This window comes from Ochlerotatus camptorhynchus, unplaced genomic scaffold, assembly GCF_037179485.1.
Source record: "Ochlerotatus camptorhynchus isolate MF236.1 unplaced genomic scaffold, CSIRO-AGI_Acam_v1.1 ptg000423l, whole genome shotgun sequence".
Classification (NCBI taxonomy): domain Eukaryota; kingdom Metazoa; phylum Arthropoda; class Insecta; order Diptera; family Culicidae; genus Ochlerotatus; species Ochlerotatus camptorhynchus.
Window position 1 is genome coordinate 1921776 of NW_027040909.1, and position 22821 is coordinate 1944596.

Here is a 22821-nt window from a genome sequence, read left to right on the forward strand (position 1 = left end):
GATACCTAGACCAATTCGAAATGAAAATCGATTATCGTTGAACGTCGCAAAGCACTATGAGCTTCTGCACCAGTCTACCAAACCAACTGTTGTGGGATGCAAACATCCTGTACGGTATCGTTCTTTCCATTTTTTTCCTAATCAACTTGACTATCTATATCTATCATGTGGTTGTTTATTCTTGCTTCTCGTATTGCTCCGTCTGTATGAGGATTTAATAACACTTGTTACGGTATGTGTGTGTGTATGCGTACGGATGAGTACACAGTACATAGCATCAAAGGAATTGGCATTCGTCCGTCCGAATTTTGTGGGACGAGCTTTTTATGTGGTCCCTCGTGTCTTTTGGTATCGATTATCTTAATACACACTCCCACTAGAGGAGCTGCATGTGTATCCTAACCGTAAAAGCGAGCACTTAAAAAGAGATTAATGCTAACGTATTCGGGCGAGTGTGCTGGGCAATCTTGATGATGATGATGAGGAAAATTTTCGGAAAATTGCTATCCCATCGTTTTGGGGAATGAGAACACCTAAGTGCCTACCACTGGATCGGCTGAGCAGTCTGCAGATGATTGAATAAGCGAACGCTGTCTAAATAGGCGCTTCCTACTACATTAAATTTTACCTACTATAAAAGAAGCGCGAATTGATTTGCTAAACGATTAGGGTGAAGAGTTTGATTTGATGGAATCATGATAGTGCTGTTATAATGTTTTCCTAGTGGAAGTAATTCGTGCCAATTTTGAAAGCCTGTGGTTGTGCATTTTGGAGGATATAATAGTCTCTAAAATTTCATATTCATGGCTTGACTTTACTGTCTCTACTGTATAAACCTCTCCTAAAGGTTCACTGCTCAAATCGTATGCTATTGTTAATCCCACGTTGCAGAAGGATGATCGGTATGGATGGGTAAATTTTCTTCTTCTTAAGAATCAAGCTTTAGAAGATCTATACCAAAAGGTGTGTAGTTCACTGACTATGCACTGTTTTCGATTTTAGTTAGTTCAAGAAGCCATCGATCTTAAACTAAAAATTGAGGATATTTATCAGTTCAAATAGAACAATGTGATCAAAAATAGGATTCAAGGTAATATATATATGTTGTTGTTTCCTGAAGGTCGTCAGGAGGAAAAAGTTTTAAGCGAGTTGAGGTTATTTAGGGTAGATGTACCAGTTATGGCTATACGTACCTATTATGGTTTGTACCAATTATGGCTTATGGAATACTTATATTCCATAATTGGAACACACCATAATAGGAACATATAGCCATGACTGGTACATCTACCCTATTGTGTTGTGTTTTTTGTTTGACGATTACTTTCCCAATCGCCCAACTTTTTTAGAAATTGAAAAGGTCGTTGAATGAATATGGATACATACTGCATTCAGCTTTATTTAAATTGAGTCGAAAGGACTTCAGGAAAAGCCTTCGAATGAACGACTGTCACCATGGTAGCTAGATAAATTCTGAAGGTGGTTCGTGTTGACCAGTTGGACTAGCGATAAAGATGGATCGGGACGATCTCTAGAGAAACTAACGTAATCCGAAGAACTTAAATGCCAGCGGGCGACCGCTGGGGCTAGCACCAATTGAGACGGATAGGAATGACAAATAGGCGCTATCTTGCGTCACGTTTATCAAGTGGAAATGGGGGAGGGGTTGCAAACTTGGCCAAAAACAGTTTATAGTTGACAATATTTCAATTTTGATGAACTTTGGTCAAACTTTGTATACGAACATATCTTTCCCACGTTTTGCAGTTTATAGGTACATAACCTCAACTTCGACTTTAAAATTGTCTATTCCTTTCATCACATAAAACAAATAAATATCCTCATTTGATACACGTAGAGTCACCGGAATAACTGGATTTGAGTTACCTATCTTACATCTAAATATATTCGTTTTTGTAAATATATTACTGTTTTGGAAAAAAAAGTCAGCGCAATTTATATAGATACAAAATCAGAAAACCCCAAAAATTCAGAGGATTACAACGAAACAATTTTTCTAACTTACGACTATAAAGCGCTTAGGTATGAACAACATTACACATCCTCTTTAAATTCTCTCTGTTCAAACTATGTAATAGCTCCCAGCTTGTACGTTCGTCTGTCAGGCAGTCTGTCTCTGTTTCTGCTTCCGTACGAGTCCTCTCCAAGTCCATGAGCGACGTCTTCTGTGCATTTCACTACAATTGCTTACCTAGTGTGCCTTAAACTACACTGCCCTAATTGAACCTGATCGGAGGTATGTGGTTTCCGCACCGTGGGAAGTTTGGTGGCACTGGGGGAAGATCGGCCTTGGAACCGACGTGAACGACCAGATTCATACCGATCACAATGTGGAACTGGAAGTGGCAATGGAATAGCCAGTAGCCTGCCGAAGAGTAATATGGTTAATTAGTACGCTTACCCGCATGTTTTCGCCAAATTTATTCAAACCTGGATTGTTGGCTCTAAACCGCATCACGACGTAGCCATTGTTGGGGACGGCGATTGTATCCTTCAGTGGGGGCAGGTTGAACTGTCGGTTCAGCAGACCGCGGCGATCCAGATCGAGAGCATGGCGCAGGTTGATCTTCTTGACGGTGGTATCGGGTGAGCGGCCCATACCGATCACGTTGAACAAGTGACCGTGCAAGTGGAACGGATGGCTCAGATTGTCTTGTTGGACTGGAATCAAATGGAGACGAATTGGTACTTTGTTGCAACTTGTCGAATACGTAGTAATTCACCCGATCTTACCTTCATCTACCATGACGACTTCGACGATCGCGTTCAGTGGAATGTCAACGGTGTGGGTGCACATGCAGTTCGGGCCGCAGTCTGGTGGGCGGTTGTCACCGTTGCAGAACTGCTCTGGTGGGATGTCCTCGATTTGGGACAGCATCGGCGACGGTGGTGACACGTAGGAAATTTCGTCGATCAGCGAAATCAGATGATCACCGCCGGGGGCAACTGTGAAGGTTTGTAGAATGATTTGAGATATGGTTATTAATAATAAAAAAATTATGAGGCCCAGAATTGTGCATGAGAAACTACAACATGTTACTTTAAGTTTTAGTAGGAAATGTTTATTGTATTGGGTTCTGTGCAATACTGTTCTGTATTGTTTATTGTATTGGGTTCTGTCCAAAAGTATTCCCTTCTGAGATTACGAATATATCATGTTTCATCAGCAATCTAGATGCTCTAAAAATTTTACACTAGCGAATCAATCTACGAGAAGTTTTCTGCCATTTCTTACTTCTAAATCCATCTACGCACTTAAAAATCAAGACCAACAATTGAAATGGCCTTAACTCCATTTTGTAAACAAACCTTGTAAGGTCATTTTCTCGCGAACCGAAGTCCGCAAAGGCAAACCAACATAATGAACAGGTAGGGGAAATTCTCCTCTACCCGATTGTGGTTTAGGTTTGCGTATGAAGGTTTCGGTTCGCGAGAAAATGGCCTTACAAGGTTTGTTTACAAAATGGAGTTAAGGTCATTTCAATTGTTGGTCTTGAAATGTATTTTGTTATTGAATCAAATTGTTGTTTTCATTATTTCAACAAAAAATATGTTCGAATGAACTAAATTGATTTTTCTACAACCGGTTTGTTGGTTCAAACATACCCTTTCATTCGGTACAGTTGAAACCCGAAATAACCCACTAATGATAATCGATTGTAATCAACGGTCTGTAGGGTAGGATGGTGCAAAACGCACCGTTTAAGCAAAATCGTCAATTGCTGGCAGGGCCCCACAAAGTCACTTTCAATCGAAAATCGTCAAGTGACGATGAAGCTGTCAACCATCACTTTCAATTGAAAGTCGTTATGTCTTCTCTTCCAGCAAATCCCCGTCAACATCAACAGAACCACTTTCGATCAGTTTTCATGCTGTTTGTTTTGGCTTGACTCGTGTTCATTTCTTCTTTCATTGTCAAATGAACTTACTTTTCCATTGAAGCGAAGCTGTTCGATTAAAATTCGTGCAGTTTTTATGACTTTTGTTGATTGTTCACTCGGTTCATTTAAGCGCATGTGCATAGATGGTGGCTTCCAGTTTAAGAAAAAGTGGGAAATGCTGTCAAATACTTATCAATAAAGGTATTTTTCGAATCGGGATGATGCCTAGAGGATGAAAATCGATATCCGACGCCATTTTGGAATCGAAGATGGTGGCTTCCGATTTACGAATAAGTGGAAATACAGTCAAATACACATCAATATTGGTATTTTTGTAGTCGGTATGAAGTCTACCGATCAAAAATTGGTATACGATGCCATTTCAAAATCCAAGATGGCGACTTCCGATTTCAGAACAAGTGGGAAATATTGTCAAATATCCATCAATATAGGTATTGGAATCGGGATGGCGTCTAGAGGCCGGAAATCGATTTCCGACGCCATTTTGAAATCCAATATGGTGGCTTCCTATTTCAGAAAAAAATGGGAAATGCTGAAGCCGTCCCATCAATATGGGTATTTTTGGAATCCGGGTGACTTCTGGAGATTGGAAACCAATATCTGACGCCATTTTGTAATCCAAGACGGCGGCTTCCGAATTGAGGAAAAGTGTCAAATAACCTAAAATATGGTTATTTTCAGAATGGGGATGAGACATAGATGCCGAAAATTGATGTCACGCCATCTTTAAATCCAAGATGGTGACTTTGGTTCAGACAAACTGTGAAATAGTGCCAAATACCGATCGAATATCAGTTTTCGCGTCGTCCCCGTTCCGAAAATACCCAGATCTTAGGGTATTTGACATTTTTTGTGAAATCCGATGGCCGCCATATTGGATTCCAAAATGGCATCGGTTATCGATTTTCGGCATCAACGCGTTGTCCCTGTTCCGAAAATAACAATATTATAGGGTATTTGACACTTTTCTGACGCCTTGTGGCCGCCGTATTGGAGTCCAACATAGCATCAGATATCGATTTTTGGCAGCCACGCGTTGTCTCCGTTATTAAATACCCATATCTTAGGGTATTTGACGTGTTTTATGAAAGTTGATGGCCACCATCTTGGATTCCAAAATGGCGTCAAATATCGATTTTCGGCATCTATGCGTCGTCCCCGTTCCGAAAATACCCATATTGTAGGATATTTGACACTTTCTGAATCCTTATGGCTGCCATACTGGATTCCAACATAGCGTCGGATATCGATTTTTGGCATCTACGCGTTGTTGCCGTTCCGAAAATACCCATATCTTAGGGTATTTAACACTTTATAAAACTAATTGCCACTATCTTGAATTCCAAAATGCCGCCGTCTATCGATTTTTAGCATCCACGCGCCATCCCCGTTCCGAAAATACCCTATTGTAGGGTATATAACACTTTCCCTGACCCCGATGGCCGCCATCTTGGACTCCATTGTTCCGATATTGTTCGGATACTATCTGGATACTATATGTTGATGCCTGCGTCGTCAGGTCGTAACAAGTCGAATGAGCCCCGAATTGAAGTGAAAGTGGAAAAAAACGAAGGAAGCAGTTTTCGAGTCATTCATTGCGTCAATTGAAACAAGTCTTTGCTTCAAATGAAATGAACTGAAGCACTTGACGAACGAAACAAGCGATAGTCCAGTCATGTTTGAAAAGAGGAATTTTCATCGTGACTCGATAACAAGAAACACGATGACTTACCCGAACATGATATTGCTCGAAATGAAGCGATTCTGCGGAGAGTTCATTTTTTTTCTCTGTTTCGAAAATGCAGAACCCTGATTTGCTGGCGTATGGAAGCTAAAATCAAGAAGAAAGTAATGGTGTATGGTTCATTACCATGTTTTCTAAGAAGATCGAGTGATTTAGAACTACAAAAGGATTATTTTTCATGATTTTCAAGGTATTTTATAAATTAGTTCCAAAATGATAGCGGGGCAAAACGCCTGATTCATGGTGCAATATGCAACACTATATTGGGGCAAGACGCACGACAACAATGGCCAAAACACACTCAACATTGGGGTAAAATGCACCCCATGGTAGACAAATCATAACCCCTGCAAGTAGATAATGCATAGGGATGAGATATTCCAAACGATTATTCCTTTATGTTACATCAGAAATAAGGTCTCAATAGAATGTTAAACTGTGATTCATCAAGCAAAATATCTAAAAAATATACGAAAAGTGAATTTGTTCAATTTTTTTGCGATATATGCTGTGTCTTTCTATCTACGTATCTTAGATAGAAACCAGGGATGCCATATTTGAAGCCATGTCTTCATTTTGAAGACATTTGAAGTTCTGTGATATTTTTTTGTTTTGTGAAGATGTTTTAAGACATGTAGAAATTGAAGAAGACTTCAGAAGTTTTTTTTTTAAATTTTAACCGGACATGTGAAGATTTGTTCGATTTGTAGATTTTGACTTCATATTGCTCCTTCTTGATAATGCTGATTACGAATAATTTATCTAAAATCAGTTATATTTTCAGAATAATACTTGATCGACCTGCCAATGCACAAGACATTACTGAAATCTTCAATAAGATGAAGCTCTTTTCAATACTTCCTGATCAACCTGTCATCTTGAGCACATAACATATGTGGAACTTCATGCAAAATAACTGACTAAAAGTTGACCCCTTTTTTGTATTGCCTTAGTGGTATAACTGGTATAGTTGGCCATCGATCTGTCAATGTTGAAAACGTAAACAATGGCTTTTTTCGTAAATTTCTCGTAGTTCAAAGTCAATCCATGTAAGCCACCAATTCTATCAGTATCCCTCTACATAATCATCGTAGTGGTTTTCTTGAGTAGTTTTGCATTCTCGAGAAATTCGCGGAAAAAGTAATTGTTTACGTTTGCGACATTGGCTCTTATGAAAGAGAAGCAGATATATGGTTGCATGCTCATAGCGAATTTGTTTATTCCCAGGTTGGAACCAGTTCCAACCCAGTGCAAATCCGAACTTTTTTTCAGTGCGAAAGTCGACCCGTGCCAGGTCATAACAACAAACGATCAAACTGACGTTTGCTAGAAAACAAGCAGACCCTAACTTGATACCCAATCCAGGTTGGAACTGGATAATAAACAAATTAGCTATCAGTAAGCAGTTTTTCGACGATTCTGCATTGCAACTCTTTACTCCTATGGTAAAATCCCATAAACATCTGTCAATCTGTGCATGAAATCTAGCGAACTTTGTATTATCTCTTCACTCCATCATAGTACCAGTGAAGCGCCGTCTATTCACTCAAAGCTTGACAGAATCTTATGGGATTTTCATAGGAGTGAAAGGGTAAGGAAATGTCCACCATGTTTCACGCACAGACTGACGTTTGCTGAAGGGGAAATATCATAGGAGTAAAGAGTTACAGAGTTGCCGAAAAGGCGATTTCGACAGTGAGCATGCATAAGGGTGTAAACGCAGTGATCGATTCTGTTCATCGATTTTCTCTTTTGTTAATAATTCGCTAAAATTAACGTTTCTCGGTGCGTTTGCTGTTGCTTTTGATAGCCAATACAACCTGTTACAACTCTGCATTGAACAAATTCTAGAAAATTGTTTCGCTTAGCTGTAGCAATGCAAAGAGAAAATCGATGAAGAGAATCGACCATCGCTTATACGCCCTTATGCATGCTCACTGTCGATTTGTATATTATCAAGGTAATGCGGCCATTCTTTTTTCGACTTGCTCTACAGGGGGCTTATCAAAGCATCTTTTAACTTGTATTTTCAAGTCGGTTAGAAGCAGCCCATTGGCAGGCACGTGCAACATGTTATACCGTGACAGCGGGCCCAGCACAGCAAAATAAACGATTTGAGCCCGGGGGCATGCTGCCTACTGTCAAACGCTGCTGTTGGTATAGGCCTGGTCAGAAGCGAATCAAAAGCGTTATTACCCAGTAATTTTTTCACTGGGCTTTTAGTAATTCAACATATACATGTTATGATTTCAGCACGAAATATTCTGTTGATGAATATTAACGTTCACATAAAAAAAAAATCGAAATTTTTCTGAAAAAGAAAGAAATAAAACTAGGGTAAGTGAGCCAGTTTTAGCCCCTAGTGGTGTTCGAATTGGCCATATCTTAAATTCCCACATTCATCAGGTTTAAATTACACATTTTTGTATTATTTAATTTTTTTTGCGATACAAGGTTCGAACATATGTTTAATTTGAATATATTTCAAATTTGATTTAGGCTCTAGGGCAAAAATCTGGACCACTATTGTACTAGTAAACTAATCCTACGAAAACAGATTAGTGCCTAGATCAGTGTTTAATCTTGATAAGAAAAATAGCCGTTCCTGGTAACTTTGAAACAGCTAGCTGGGAGTCTTAGCCTGGGACCTTAGCCATAGTGGTCGAACAAAGTTTGTTAGGATCCTGTTTTGCCCCTCCTTTCCCTTTTAGATCAATCTTTCCTAGTTTTTTCAGTACAAAGTAATTGGAGTAGATCTTTGTGTTGGGGTTTGAGCAAAAGTTTGCAATTGGCCGCAGTTGGAGAAACATATGGAGGATTGAATCCTTGGGTATTGCAGGTATCGAAGCGCTCGATTTGATTTATCGTCCTGCTTAAGAAATTCTTGCGAATGGGACGATGGTCACCTCAAAACACTGCATATTTTCAGCTTAAACCGGGCCACGTGTTGCAAAATAATGCTGCTTCTCTCTGCACTTCAAAATACGAATCCAAATGAATTCAAAGGTTGATGCAATTGGTTCCAAACAATTAGAAAAAGTTTAACGAAATGGTACATACATTCCTCTCTATGTTTACAGAAATAAAATAGAAAAAAATATACGCGCAAATTTAGAATGAGAAGAATTAAATAAGTATTCGCGTGGAGTTTCCCCCACGTTTTTGCCATAACTACAGAGAAACAGTACCAAGTTATTATTATAAGAATTGACTACCCCCTTAATCCCTTTTTTCATTTTACAGCTGGTATAATCAATTTGACAGATCGATGGGTTTCTATACCACTTGAAATCGCTGAAATGGGGTCGATTTTTGATGATCGAGTTCCACATATGTTATGTGTCTTGAGGGAATATCTGTGCACCGTCATTTGAACTTTTGAACCTTTGGAGATCCTCAGAATAATACACGATCAACCTGAAGTTTTGGAAAAATATCCAGCGGACTTTACTTATATCTTCAATCAAGTGGAGTAGTAGTCCACGATGAGCTTGCTGACCAGGGAACATATCTAAGAGACGTTTTTTTTTATATTTTTGAACAGCTGGATATCTTCAGAATAGTGAAAAACCTGAAGCTTTGAAAACATATTCAGAATTCTTTCATCAGCTGTATTGCCTATAGTCGTATATCAGTCCCATATGGAAAAAGTAGGCATTAAGAAAATGGCAGTTAAAGTTTTATTCAAGTTAAAATCAGTTGTAATGAAGCTGTCATGTTTTGTTATATCAGCGAAAAATATGGCAACTCAAAAGGCAGAACTGTAACTTCACCACTGGACCGATTGTATTTCAGGATGGGACTGATATGCGATTATTTTGCTGGATGGGACAAACTGACTTGTTGTTTTCACATTTTGATCAAAGTCCGTAGTTTTAACATCATATGAAAGTAGATTCCAATTGATAATGGATAGCGTTCATATGGGACTGATATGCGAATATAGGTAGTGTAGATCTTTCCAATTCTTTCTGGTCAACCTGCTGTTCAGGGAGAATATCTGTGGACAACATTCGCATATTTGAACACGTAGTTTTGAAGTCTTGAAAAGATCGTGGAAGAAATATTTAGAGGACATTATTGAAATCCTTATTCAACTGGAGATCTTTAAATACTTCCTGTCCAATCTTGGGAGAATATCCTGAAGGCTTGGAAAAAAATATTCAGAAACAAATTCAGTAATAATCCGATTTTGACAGCGCCTCCACACTTTTTCCTTTAAATAATTTCACTTAACCGTAATTCCAAACCATCTTCTAGGTGGATGTTAAAAGTATACTTTCGTGCAATAAGACCACTTAAAAAATGACATGGGTTTCGAAGAATACTAGAAAAAAAAAATTCAAAAAGGGTGCTGTCAAAATTGGGCCATTACTGTAATGCACATGATCCGGGAATATCTGAGAAATATCATTTAGATTTTTTGAAGAGTCTAAGATCTTCAGAATAATACTTGATCATTCTGAAGTCTTGAGTAATAATGCAGAAAACTGAACTGGAATCTTCGATCAGCTGGAGGTCTTTTGAATTCTCCTTGATCAACCTGATGTCTTGCATGAATATCTAAAAATTTGGTATTTTGTAATCGTAAAATTGAACATATTTGTAGTTCTGTGGCGAATGTTACAGCTCAATTGATCTTAAGAGAACAAAGTTACAACTTGTCAAAGTTGACCGTTTTGTATGGAAATCGGCATGCGCTGCTATTATATTGAATACAGGTGTATATGCCTTAATTTCTTAGAAGATTCCTGTGCTTCCACAAAGTTTCTTGAACAAAAATGCAATTACGGGAATTCAAACGAAGCTCCCTTAACTTCTTTCCAATCCATTGAGCTTACAGGAAATCTTCAACGCCTCTATAAAGTTTTTCTATAACTGCTGAAAAATGTTGTCAAATTCCAAGAAGTTCCCTGAACTTCCAAGATTTTTTATAGCTCAGATAAACTTTCCTCAACGCCTAGGAAGTTACTGTACATTTCTACTAAAACATCTATAAACTTCTGCGTACTCCTAGGTACATTCTAAATATTTTCTTCGATTTGTTCTGAACATCTGAGCAGTTCCCTGGAATTAAACGAAGTTCTCAAAACTTCCAGATAGTTCAGTAACCTTTTCTAAAGTAAGTTTGCTGATAAACTGCTACAAAGTTCTCTAAACTGATAGTAAAATGATATTCCCTGAGCTTCTGAGGAATTCCCTTAACATCAATGAAATTTGCTGAGCGTCTACACTGTTTACCGAACTTCTAATAATTTACCTGTATTTTAACAAAATTACCTGCAGTTCTGTGAAATTTTATGAATTATCTGAATGAACCACTTTTCTGTCAAACGTGAACCAGCTCGTGATTGGCTGATTTGATGTGCGTAAGATAGAGATGGACATATATAAAGATATAGATAAAGATAGAAACTAAAGAGTAAGAAGCCAAATGTTACATCTTCCTCTTAGGGACAACCCTGTGACAGTGGGTGGTGACAATTGGCTTCTTACTCTTTAATTTCTATCTCTATCTCTATCTTTATCTATGTCTATCTCTATCTTACGCACATCAAATCAGCCAATCACGAGCTGGTTCACGTTTGATAGAAAAGTGGTTCATTTTTGCCCCCGTATTGTCACCTCTTCTCTTAGGGAAAATCAAAACAAAGCCTCTCGTTCAGAGACATTCTCGGCTCTATTTCTCTCTCATTCTCCCTTGCTTCCGCGTTATCGAGAGACGGACCTGGACAGCTTGCCCACGGTTCAGCGAGGCAGTTTTGAAAACGATCTTGAAGTGTGAAATTTTGTGCTAACAAAATGCTGCGCAGGAATTACGGTCCATTTCCAAATGGCGGAAATCTCGGAAATCACGACACTAATGTTTTACGAAGTTCCATAAAGATCTACGAGGTTCCTTGAGGTTCTACGTTCCTTGACGTTAACAATGTTTCCCGAAATTTATCGAAGTTCTCTGAAATCAAATGATGTTCTCTTAAGCAGTCTTGTAAGCGGTCACGGTAGTCGACACATTTTCTGTGATAATCAACTGCCTTTGTCTCCGACACTTGCAAAACAAGCTATCCTAGTACAGTACCAAATTAAAATGTCATATGACAGGCTCTGTCATACGACACTGTCGCCGAAGACCGTCGCGAATCTACGAATTTAAGTTTTTCTCACAATAAGAGCTGCTGATGTTGTGTTTGTTTTAATTCTGAAAATAGCAAGCAATGATGTCCTACACAGTTCGAAAAAGTAGTGTAAATTTCTGTTCAATATGATGCACATAAATGGAGCGTCACATATCATACAAGTTTACATTAAAAAACATGTAAAGTTCTGAGACATTTCATGCAATGTGTCAAATATTGTATACAAAAGCCCATCTTTGTAAACAACATTGTTTACAAGTTGCTCGGTTGTATGAAATGAAATACAAGTTTACGTGAATGAATGTTTACATCACAATTAAAATTCAGAATTTTTATCTGTGTAGTAATAACAATTCTGATCAGAAATGGTTTAATTTACACCAAATTGAGGAATTAGAACAAAATCACACATGTCATATGATAGTTATTTGAAAATTTTCTTTTTGCTCGAATGTTATTCTACCGTTTGTGTTGTGTGAGAGAGATGATGGTAGAGCATGAGTGTACGAATACAAACGGACTGTCGCGCACGACAACGAAGCGAGTGTAGTAAAAAACGTCAACCGTTTCAACCCCTGCTCTTAAGTTCTACAAGTTGCCCTACGGCTGTAAAGTCGCAGCTTTATAAATCTGAAATATTTAACAACTTCCCCCACTCTTTAGAATAGTAGCGGTGGAGATCTCGGACGCCTAGAGACGCCTCCTTTGGACTTGGTCCTTGTTAATATTGTGGTGTTAGCCTCCCCATTGCTGCTGCTGCTGCCATTCGTATCAAGTTTTATCTGCGGATCTGGATTTTCTGTTACATCGCTGAGCTCCTGCACTTTTTGCGATTTATGAGTAACCTGAACTCAAATTTGGGTTGATTTCGTTGGCCGTGTATCCTAAAAATAATTTTTCTACCTTACCTACAAGGGAGCAAAGGGTTCACAGCAAAAAATAAATTTTAATATTACATCCAAGAGGATGCACTTCAATCATGTCGAAAATCCTATGTAATTTTTATGTTCACTCAAATAAACAAATGCAGTAAAAGCAACGTAATGTCAGCACATGCACTGTATTAATGATAAATTTGCCCTTTTTGGCAAGTATTACACCAAATTTTCGACACGATTGAAGTGCATCCACTTTGATGTGATATTAAAATTAATTTTTTGCTTTGTTGTTCTTCGTGAGTAACCGGTTCCAAATTTACCGTGACATCACTGGTCTAGACTGCATTGACCACAGTCATTAAATGAGTACCTAGCAAAACTTATCTCAAAATTCACCACACATACGCTGCATCCTTCCTTCAATTAATTGCAAAACTCTAGTGGCATGGCAGCAACAATAACTAACCCCCCCTTAGAGTGAGTCATTTTCTTTAACAGCACCAGCAACAGCAGAAGCACATCATTCCCGTCCTTATCCTACTCGTGTTCGGTGTAAAGTACATATGCGGTTTTAAAGCTTTAATCCAAGCACATCCTTTCCTTTTTGCTGCTCTAATTGAAACTTCCCCCCAAGTGTCTAATATTTAGTATAGGAGTCGGTATGTCACCCAATGTCATTGGCGAGGGAACCACTTGGAGCCACTGCACTATGGGCAAAAATGGGTCCAACATTACCCAAAATTCAATATCTCAACAGCACGCTGAATTCCGGCCATGAAAAACAACTTTTCCGAAGGGAAATCGTTCGGGGAATCGATTGCACGTAGTCCCATAGACCGGAGAGCCTTGTAGGTATGTGTTTTTGGCCCTTTTACCCCATTTTCCCATACTTTTTGGAGGAAATGTTTTTTCACAGCACTATTTTTCGTAAAACATAAGCACTTTATGCATGGTTTTAGAATACTATGTCTTTAAACAACAGTTCATGAGATATTAGGGGAATACGGGGTACACTGAAAAAACATTTCCTCCAAAAAGTAGGGTAAAATGGTCCAAAACACATACCTACAAGGCTCTCCGGTCTATAGGACCACGTGCAATCGATTCCCCGGACGATTTCCCTTCGGAAAAGTCGTTTTTCATGGTCGAAATTCAGCGTGCTGTTAAGATATTGAATTTTGGGTAATTTTGGACCCATTTTTGCCCATAGTGACTGCGTTGGTGTTGGATAGTAAAGAGTGTTTGTTTGGTTTTACTTCTCATTCACTGAATTGTAAGCCACCCACTCGAGACGAAATGAGGATTTATAGAAGATGAACAGTTTGTGGCTCTGCAGGACTAAACATTTGAAACTAAAGCTGGGTTTAGACAGGGCAAGTCAATTGATCAAGTCAGTTGAATTCAACTGACTTGAACGCGAATTGAACGTGTAATTCAACTGACTTGATCAACTCACTTTAATGCTAGGTTTAGACTAGGCAAGTCAAATGATCAACTCAGTTGAATTCAATTGACTTGAAAAGTTGAGCCTGGTTCAACTTTTTTCAATTCAAGTGAGTTGATCAAGTCAGTTGAATGACATGGTTTACACGTTCAATTCGCGTTCAAGTCAGTTGAATTCAACTGACTTGATCAATTGACTTGCCCTATCTAAACCCAGCTTAATTGAAAAAAAGTTGAACCAGGCTCAACTTTTCAAGCCAATTGAATTCAACTAAGTTGATCATTTGACTTGCCTAGTCTAAACCCAGCCTAACAGTGGTTTTGCGCTGATGATTACAGTGGCCAATTCCACTAGCAGCGAGCAAGCTTGGGAAACCCAAGAAAACGAATATCACTTTCATATAGGGTTAGTTGGGATAGAAGTTTTGGTCGGACAACTCCATTGACTGGAGACGCATGGTGAATGGTTTATACCTGAAATGCCAAGTACTTTTTTGCAATTACCTATACTGCCGGTGGACGCATAATTGTCCCATGTTCTATGGAGTTTCATATACACATGGGACAATTATGCTTCCAGCGGCAGTATAGTTGTAAGTTGAAAAGCATTTGAAACTCACAAAGTCAGTTTTTCTTTGAAATTGAATCACAAGGATTTCCGCTACAAACTCAGAATGTCGTCATGCATGCAGCACAAGGTGTAACTATTACTCACCTAGGAATTTGTTGTAGGTGTTGGGCGTGAACAGTTCTTCGACCCGGTAGAAGTAGAACCGGAACGGTAGGAAGATCTTCACATCCGGTCGGTCGGTGAGGACGGCTTTGTCGAGCTTTTTGGCACTTCGCAGATTGCTCACACAGATTGCGTCCGGTCGAGGCATGTTGCAGACGGCATCCAGCGGGTTCAGGACCTTTGGACCGGGACCGATGTGGGTGGGTGGTTTTTTTTACGAAGGGCAGCGTCAAACGTGAATTCGTCGGTTCGTTGTACCATCGGAATACGGAAAATGAGATGAAAAAAAGTCAAACAACAAACGGGTGGATTAGCTGAGGTAGGATGTTTTTATCTTTTCACGCTTCAGCTGTTGCTCGAGGCGTCCTGGAATGTAAGCTTAGGATATGGTAAAATTGGATTTTCTTGCTGCTGCTCTGCAGAGGGACCTTTTTTTTTGGTTATTTTGATCGTTCTGCTGCCATCGTTTTCTGGAAAGATGATTATATATTATATTGCCTAACACATTGTCTGGATAATATTTGAGTGGTTCCGTAATTTCCAAGTGGTTGCGGTTGGATATCAAAACGAAATCAGCCGAAATGCTTTGATGTGGAGACAGATCCATGTCTCAGGGGACAGCCCCGGCGTAGTGGTTAATATCCATACTTCTCGCGCCAAAGTCACGAGTTCAAATCTCATCCCGGAAAAATCACGAACTACCCAAAAGTGTTTAAGTGACTCCAATAACTCTAATGAAACAGCGTTGAATTTGTTATTAGTAGAGTGGAAAGATAACTGGTAGCGTAATGATACGATTGTTGCAGTTTTTTGGATCTAAAACGCGCTTTTGAAACAATTTCTAGGCCCTTATTGTTACGAACAATCAAGCGCTTTGGAGTAAATGGTTTGAAAGCAATTTGTGTGACAGGACACAACGGACTGTTTTTAATGATTCTGTTTCCAGTCCTTTGGGGAATAACCCCAGGGAAGCGTATTAGGGCCCCTTTTATTTATTATGTATATTAATTACTTGCGATTTTGCAACATCAACCTTTTTGCAGATGATACTGTGCTATTCATTGCAGCTAAGGATTTAGATGATACTGTTTTACGGTTGAATGAAGCTTTGCTTTCTCTAAGCAGATGGTTGAATTACAAGCAATTGAGATTGAATATAAGTAAAACTAAATTCATTGTAATTTCGCGGAATCGAGTAAATGAGAACGTTTCCGTTGTAAATGATGATGAGGCTATTGATCGTGTTCGGGATAAATATCGTGGCGTGATTATTGATGACAAACTTAAGTTCAACTCTCACATTGAAATTGTCTTCAAGAAAGTTGCCAATTAATTTTTGGCGAATGCAACACAAATATTGATATTACAGTGCTTGCATAGTAAAATAATGCGTTTGATTTTGAGATGTAATACATTCACTTAATCAACTTTGATGCTAGATGCTTCAAAATGGTTGTCGGTGAATCAAAAAATTGTATATTTGACTATGGTATTCATTTTTAAAGTAGCTAACGGTTTGCCGCCTTGATATTTGTGTAATCGACTTTAAAGAGGAAGTGACTTTCATAGATATAATACTAGAGGATGAAGTTGGTCTGTTCTTCGCAAAATTCATTGTATTTTTTAGACACATTAAACGTGCAACTACATTTACAGAATTTAAGAGACATGGCATTGCACACGTTAAAGGTGTCTTTTGGACAGTTATCTGAAGAATTTATGTTTATGAATTCATGAATTATATATCTTGACGAAGTTTGTAACGGATTATTTTGTAATAATTACTGTAGCACTGCAAACATTATTTTGTTCGCCACGATAGTGATGATGGATTTTTAATATTTGATTTATTAATAGTAGTTATAAAGAAAGTAATTTTAAGCAGTCTACAAAGGTTTGAGCCTCGCGTGCGTAATAAGGATATAGAGGACTGAATTTAACATTTGATGAAGAAAATGGAACATTGAAGCTTATTTGGAAGATGCCAATTTACGATAGCATAAGATTTCTGGGAATGCTTGTGAATAATTGAGGTGGACAGATTCATACTTAACGCAATGGACAATGGCTAGTTCGTAGATGCTCTTTATACTCTTTTCAGTAAAACATTTGACCGAATCGACATACCATCATTACTCTTTAAATTGCAAAAAATAGGAATGGAGTTTAGACTTTTGAATTGGATGTTGGCTTATTTGTTGACCGGTTGATGATCCAGTTGTTGGAAGGAGATTCTCATTTATCCCGTGGGCGATGTTGCCCACGGATTCATCCACACCGTTTTTGGTCCAATGGCAGGTTGAGGCAGTTAGAGGTTATTAAACTTGATCAAGTCAAACAGCGAGGATAGTTCACAGTCTACCGACAGTTGTTTAGCTGCAGTGAGTGGTAGTTCCATATCATCATCATCAAATAGTGAAGTTATTATTTTGCTCTAAATCTTGATTGAAACATCGAGATGAAAGTTTATGGGTATAATAACCGATATATTTTCAAAATTTAAGAACCCAAATGCAAGAAAAATCATTTAGTTTTGATCTGGGTACTGAAGACTCACTGAACATTCTTGTCAACTGGGAGCTAATGTGAACTGTCAATCGGGAGCCAAACGTTCAGAATCCCCAAATGCAGTTTCTATTCTTATCTATCATGTATTATCTGGAATTATATAAATGAACAATACTTTTCCAGGGTGTTCACTACCCTAAAAAACCTTGAAATACCTGGAAAACTAGTAATCCTCAGGGAATTTTATTTTCCTGGAAAAAAAACTGGAATTCTCATTGTCGGACATTGAATGTTTTCTATGAACGCATATATAGAAATAAGAACCTTGCCTTTAGCTTAAGAAATTTAATTCATTAATTTGATGCCAATTTCCGAGGAACTTTAGGTATAACTTCATGGGATTTCAGAAGAGAATTCCAAGGTTAAAATTGATCGGAAAACTTGAAGTAAAATTTGAGGAGTTAGTTCTGTTGAACTCCAGAGAATTCCAAGGCAGTTCTGAGTATAATCCCAAGAGAATCCTGAATACGCTTCAAAGCTAATTTCCAACAGAATTCTGAGATGGATTCCAAGGTAATTCCAAAGGGAATTCCAAGAGAGTTCTGACTAAGGGATTTGTACGGAGAACTTCAAAGAACTTGTGATTAAAATTCCAAGACGATCCAAATGGAGTTGTGAAAAGAATTCAGTGAATATTTTGAGGATGATTCCAAAGGAATTCTAAGAAGTATTTCATAGGGAATCTAAGAAAAGTTTCAAGGAAATTTGCAACAATGTCTTAGGGCAACTTTCAAAGGAATACTTAGGAGAGCTGCTTGCTGTAATAATTTTAAGAGAAATCAAAGAATACATCCTAGTGATCTCTGAGGAACAAGGAACTTACGCAACAAGTCTTAGAGAATTCGGAGTGGAATTCAGAGGGAATTCGTGTGGTTAGTGAAAAATATCATTGAAGATACTTTGTGAATACTTAGGAGAGTTTATTTCAGGAGAATTCTTTGGAAATTCATAGGTTATACAGCGAACAGAAAATAAGATTTTTAAAAGAACTATAGACTGCCTTCTGGAGATAATTTCTTGAGTATTATGGAGCGAATTGTAAGGAAATGTCAGAGAGAGAGAGAGAGAGTTCTAAGACGAAGTCTGAGGAAATTTTGAGATGATTCCATGGTAGTTCTTAAGAATGTCATATGAAGAACTCCAAGAGTATCAAGATGATTTAAACAATTTTGAGATCACAGAAGAAATATCAAGGTAATCCAAAATTCACAATTCTGAGACTTTTTTATTTGATATCTCATGTTCTGAAAAGTTCTCTTCATTCAGGATTTAGAAAAATCAAATTATCATGGTTAGGGGAGTTTTTTTTTCACAATAAATTTATGTAAAAATGCCAAGTTAACTTCTTCATTATGCATTTAAGATTCCAGTGTGCTTTGTTTTCACCAAATTTGGCATAATAAATGAGTTCGTGAATACGCGTTTATTTTCAACGTTTGAGTTTTCAACCCAACCCTGTCAAATTCGGAAGCATAAAAAATCCATTTCTACAAAATTCTTATTTTGAATATTATTGATTGTGGATGTAGCTATGATTTTCAATTGATCTGACTGTGAAAAGCAACAAAACACGCTCCACAATGTTATGTATAAGAGTATAATTTTTCGAAACTGTTTTGAATAACATAATAACCTACTTTTCCATAACTAAAATAACAGTGTTGAAAAGTACTACTATTTGTGTTTCATATTCAAATCATCCCGACCAAGATGAACAAGAAAATTACAACACAGGCGATAATGAACGAATGAACCAAAACTAATGTTGACTACGAAACTCAGGGGTTGCCTTGATCAAGAGAATGTGGTTATGTCCAAATTTAAATTCATGCACAAAGTTGGGTTAATTTTAAAGGTTGCTATGATTTTCAGCTTATTTGGGTGCAGAAGAAATGATTTTTATCAGTACTGCTTACTCCATATGGAATTGCATCGCATCTACGCCAACTTTAGATCTCTTTCCCCTACACGCTATAGAATAACAAAATTATCTTGGCTTACGGTACCCAAGCCCTTTTGATAAAATGAATGCTCATGGAAATTAATTACACTATTATTTTTACCGTGTAAGAGCGATAAAACCGAGCCTTTACACCAGTGTAAATGTTTTGCCTGAAACCATATCAAATAATATATGTTGTGTCTAGCCAGGCTCCTCTAGCACAACTTCGTATGAAGTTGCAGGGTAAAGGGAAATAATCTTTACGGTAGTCTGTACAGCAGAGATGCTCGTTCGAGATAACATTTTCATAGATACGATTGAGAAACAATCCATTTACATACCGCGATAAATATTTTTTAAACAAATAAACATACCATAAAGTATTATGCATATAAAGCGAGCATAGTAGTTCTTGACAACATAGTTAGTCGTATTTCGTTCACAGAGTGAGCCATCATTCACTACTTACAACCACGCGAGTGCACCTCAAGTGAAAACAAGCTTTATTGCAATGTCATTCGAGTACACCGAAGCAGAGAATCCCATTTACCAGGCCACGTATTTGGGATTTCACCAGCAGAATTGTATACTGGTCAAACCAAAGGATTGCAGTAAGGTTCCCATCACGCTTTCCTACTGGGAACCCGAACCATCCTACTTGAATTGGAGGTTTATTGGAGATGGGTAATCCTTGCATCGGGTTTGAGTTGTACTGACATTAAACGTTACATTGCAGGTATCAAAGAATGGGTGAACAAATTAAAGAGCTGGAAGTCAAACCGGATGACATTTGGCTGATGTCGTATCCGAAGAGTGGTACCACTTGGTGCCAGGAGATGATTTGGCTTGTATGCAATGATCTCGATTACGAGAAAGGCAAATCGGTCAATCTGGGCGATCGGTGGGCTTACTTGGAGTAAGTTTAAATAAACAATCAGTTAAGAGTAAACGCTGATCTCATCGAAGATATAAATCCTCGTTCAAACTCGCTTTAAAGTTAATAAGTTCTACCTCACGCTAATTGCACATGCACTCTTCTTCACCACACATTGTTAGATACGGAAGCAGAACGGACGTGGCGGATCCCTTTCATAAAATCCTGTCGGCACCCTCTCCGAGGTTCATCAAAAGCCATCTTCCGGTTGCCCTGCTGCCAGATCAAATTTGGACCGTAAGGCCAAAAATGGTCTACGTAAGGAGAAATCCGAAATCCGTCGCTGTATCGTACTTTCATCATACGGTTTCAATGCAGGGCTACTCGGGAACGATGGACCAATTTGTGCATGCGTTCATGAAGGATCAGGTCCTAAACTCCCCGTACCATGAACACGTCATTGAGTTTCATCATTTGGATTATCCGGACAACCTACTGCTTCTTTGCTTTGAGGATATGAAGAAGGTTCTCAGTCAAATTATCATAGTTTATAATATTTAATGTAACAGATTAAATTCGACCATTTTGTAGGATCTAAAGAGCACCCTGAAACGGGTATGCGCTTTCTTCAACCAATCGTTCTCAGACGAGCAGCTGGACAAATTGGCACAGCATCTTTCGTTTGACTCAATGAAAGACAACAAGGAGGTCAATTATAGCGGATTCACCGAGCGGGTGCTGCAAGCGTCGAAACGTGATGCTAAGCTGACGGATCCAAATTACAAGTTTATGCGGCGAGGAGAAGCGGAGGGATGGAAGAAGGAGCTCGATCAGGAGTTGGTGCAAGAACTAGACGAGTGGACCAAACGGAAGTTGGTGGATCCAGAGAATCGGAAGCTTTTTCCTTGCAGCACCTACTAGCAGTAGGGCGACTGCATCAGTATCTTAGTTTTAGTTCACCCCAATTTTTAGGTTTGTTTGAAAATTGAATACAGCCGGTCAGTGTTGTGTGTTAATCAAATGAAGGTGGTGGTCTGTCTATATAGGTGTTCCGTAATTTTAAGGTGACTGTAATCCTTTTTGTGTAAAGCAACTGAATGATGCATAGTTTTAGATCTGATAAATTGTATTGGATGGTTGCGGCTAATAAAAGTAGCAAACCCATTAGACATCAAGCTTGGTTGTTCGGTTAAATAAATTATATAAATTTAATATGAATCGTGAACATGTTGACACAATATCCCATCATCTTCGCGGGATATAAAGTTGACTTCGGAAAAGTTTTTCAGATAAACGAACTTCAGATTTCGGCAACATACATATTCACTACTATGATATCTACATAATATATACGGGTCATTCCGTTCAATGCGACGTTAATCTATCTTGTGTAAAAAAGACTGAGGACCACTATTTTGCTGTCAAACCAAACATTTAGTTGAATCCTTAAAAAAAAAACACGTCTAAAGTTTTCAGTTGCTAAATAAATTTTTATTTTGGCAACACTGTTTTTTGTTATATTCCATGTTTATCTTCTTCAAAAAACATTTAAATAATAGAACGGTTAAAATGCAAGAAAAAATAAATAAAATAATATCTGAGGCTATTAAAACTTAAAAGAAGGTCAAAACAAAATCTCATAATTTTTTATTTTGTATAACTTTTTGACGTTGACTGTTCTTTATGTAAAAAATAGATGGGGAACACGATGGTACCATCAAATTAAAAATTAAAACACATTCATTTTGAGAAAAAAAAAACGTTAAAAGGTTTCAAACGAGAATTAAAAATATTTGGTAACCCTGTTTAAAATTACTAATTTCATTACTTTCTTATGAAAACAGTGCCCAATAATATCTGTAGCTTAATTGGTTCTGGAGAAATAAACAATAAGAAAGTAGTGCTTAGTTTAAAATCACAAAACATAGAAAATGCTCCCTTGGACCGAGAGTTTTTACTCCCTTGGATAACGATTTACATAGTTGGAGATGCTTAACTCCAAATAGCAGACTAAAAGTGGCCATTTTATACGATAGATAACGAGATGAAAGTATAGAGTTGATAGTTCCGTTAGAGTAGGGCAGTGTGAGAATTGTATACAGAGAGTAGAAAGCGAGCAAAGGTCAATTTTGAGGAAGGTTCATAACTTCACGCATGAAGTAACATAAAACTTGATCAGCTGTAATTACACAGAGAGCCAATACCTAGATGACGCTTGAGAGTAGCATTCATCCTCAATGCAGAAATGCTGGCGATCTCATTACCAGCTTAGCGAGAGGAATACTGTTGGCGCTATACTCGCTTTATTGGAAGTCTTTGGATGCTCTTTTACGAGCATCACAGGAAGGGTTGATGGGGCCAGGCAATATTGTGTTGATAAACGATTTGCCAAATCACGGAAAAAATTACGACGTGAGGTGACCCTTACTACTCTTCAATGTGAAGGAGCCTCGTATTTAACCAACGACCAAAAATGGTCGCCACTAGCCCACTTAGCCTCTTTCAGTACAGCAAATCGCTGCAACTCGAACTGCGAACAGTTAAAAAAAATATCCATGCGCCGTTCGAACATTTTACTA

At 38.1% G+C, this 22821-nt stretch overlaps 2 protein-coding genes across 2 annotated transcripts; one reads left to right on the forward strand and one right to left on the reverse strand.

The window, feature by feature from the left end:
* Positions 1-1952: 1952 nt before the first annotated feature.
* Positions 1953-15031, reverse strand: LOC135711171 (uncharacterized). The gene is made up of 4 exons (XM_065233944.1): positions 14841-15031; positions 2755-2967; positions 2452-2682; positions 1953-2386 (listed from the first exon to the last, which is right to left on the reverse strand). The coding sequence occupies exons 1-4, from the start codon at positions 15004-15006 to the stop codon at positions 2238-2240; spliced, it is 759 nt and encodes a 252-aa protein (XP_065090016.1). The 5' UTR covers positions 15007-15031; the 3' UTR covers positions 1953-2237.
* Positions 15032-19879: 4848 nt separating this feature from the next.
* On the forward strand, positions 19880-21163 carry LOC135711147 (luciferin sulfotransferase-like). The gene is made up of 4 exons (XM_065233888.1): positions 19880-20037; positions 20105-20284; positions 20425-20767; positions 20834-21163. The coding sequence occupies exons 1-4, from the start codon at positions 19880-19882 to the stop codon at positions 21161-21163; spliced, it is 1011 nt and encodes a 336-aa protein (XP_065089960.1).
* Positions 21164-22821: the final 1658 nt, after the last annotated feature.